This window comes from Miscanthus floridulus, chromosome 17 (assembly GCF_019320115.1).
Source record: "Miscanthus floridulus cultivar M001 chromosome 17, ASM1932011v1, whole genome shotgun sequence".
Lineage (NCBI taxonomy): Eukaryota > Viridiplantae > Streptophyta > Magnoliopsida > Poales > Poaceae > Miscanthus > Miscanthus floridulus.
Window position 1 is genome coordinate 89,596,324 of NC_089596.1, and position 2,021 is coordinate 89,598,344.

Genomic DNA, 2,021 nt, shown 5'->3' on the forward strand with positions numbered 1-2,021 from the left:
ACACAGCTAACCGATAAAGCTGGATTGTTGATCCACCTATTAGTTGTTATTATTTTATTTGGTCTAACTAGTAAGAAGTTGTTATCTAGAGTTTCAGCTAACAATTAGCTAGTTTATTATCTATATATGGTTAGATATAAAAGAGTTAATTATTAACAGATAACTATTATCTACGAGAAACAAACATGGCCTGGTCGAACTAGTAAGATAGTTATTTATGTAGAGGTCCATCTAATAATTAGTTTTTTTTATTAGTTATAATATTTAGATCAAAAGATATAATTATTAGTCGATAACTATTATTATTATCTATGCAAAGAGGGCCTACCTTTGCTGTAGTCCGGCCGCTGTACCTGCTACAGCAAATATTCCCGAAATGCCGCAGCGCAAGCAAGAACAACTCAACTCATTCAGCCATGCAAGCTCGAGCCAGCCTAACACATGCGGGCGTAGGCCCGGCCCGGCTCTATAAATCGCGGCCCCGTGTCGTGGCCTCCAATTCAGCAGCAGCGCAGTCTTCCGTCTAGCTTCCCGGCCTCATCAGCGAGCTGAGCTTCACCTGGTTCGTTCTGTTCTCTGAACTCTGAAGAGAGATGGCGTCCAGGGCGGCTCTCCTGACGCTGCTGCTCTCGGCGTTCGCGGCGGCGTCGGCGGTGGCGCAGCTGGACGAGAAGTTCTACAGCCAGTCGTGCCCCAGCGTGGAGGATGTCGTCCGGAAGGAGATGGTGCGCGCGCTCTCCGCCGCGCCCAGCCTCGCCGGGCCGCTCCTCAGGATGCACTTCCACGACTGCTTCGTCAGGGTACACGCACTGCATTGCTCTGTGCATCTAGGCTCTATCGGCATATTGCTAACCCCATTCCTGCATCCTGCATTGCTCGCCGATCGGTGCAGGGGTGCGACGGCTCGGTCCTCCTTGACTCCACGGCGAACAACACCGCGGAGAAGGACGCGAAGCCGAACCTGACGCTGCGCGGCTTCAGCTTCATCGAGAGGGTCAAGGCCGCGGTGGAGAAGGCGTGCCCTGACACCGTCTCCTGCGCCGACTTGCTGGCCCTCATGGCCAGGGACGCAGTGTGGCTGGTGAGCAACCGATCGAGCAATGCATGCACGCACAGACACCACACCATTGTTTCACATTTCATTACAACTGTTTTTACTGGTTGGTTGGTTTGCACGCACGCAGAGCAAGGGCCCGTTCTGGGCGGTCCCTCTGGGGCGGCGGGACGGCAGGGTGTCCATCTCCAACGAGACCAAACAGCTGCCGCCGCCCATGGGCAACTTCACGAAGCTGACCCAGCTGTTCGCCGCCAAGAACCTGGACACCAAGGACCTGGTGGTGCTCTCAGCCGGCCACACCATCGGCACGTCGCACTGCTTCTCCTTCTCGGACCGGCTCTACAACTTCACGGGGCTGGACAACGCCCGCGACATCGACCCGACGCTGGACCTGGCGTACATGGCGCGCCTCCGCGGAAAGTGCCCGAGCCTGGACGACAACACCACGCTGGTGGAGATGGACCCCGGGAGCTTCAAGACCTTCGACCTGGGCTACTTCGCCAACGTGGCCAAGCGCAGGGGCCTCTTCCACTCCGACGGCGCGCTGCTCACCGACCCCTTCACCCGCGCCTACGTGCTCCGCCACGCCACGGGGAACTACAAGGAGGAGTTCTTCGCCGACTTCGCCGCGTCCATGCTCAAGATGGGCGCCGTCGACGTGCTCACCGGCAGCCAGGGCGAGATCAGGAAGAAGTGCAACGTCGTCAACTAACAAGGCGATCGGCACAGACTGTATGTGCAGTTCAGGCACTTTTGGTCTGAGAGATGTATGATGAATGTTACCCTCCGTTTCTCTGATCTTTCTCTTTTCTTTTACTGCAATTGATTGATTATTTCGTTACAGCTATGTATGTATGTAAATCTGCCCCTTTCGTTACAGCTATGTATGTATGTAAATCTGCCCCTCATCATCTTCAAGCTCCATCAGGGTCTCATGATACTTAAATACAATAAACCTTTTTGA

At 54.2% G+C, this 2,021-nt stretch overlaps 1 protein-coding gene across 1 annotated transcript; it reads left to right on the forward strand.

Annotated features, from left to right (window-relative positions):
• The first annotated feature begins 515 nt into the window (after window positions 1–515).
• On the forward strand, window positions 516–2,021 carry LOC136517576 (peroxidase 1-like). Its single transcript, XM_066511184.1, has 3 exons — window positions 516–800; window positions 893–1,081; window positions 1,185–2,021. The coding sequence occupies exons 1-3, from the start codon at window positions 594–596 to the stop codon at window positions 1,767–1,769; spliced, it is 981 nt and encodes a 326-aa protein (XP_066367281.1). The 5' UTR covers window positions 516–593; the 3' UTR covers window positions 1,770–2,021.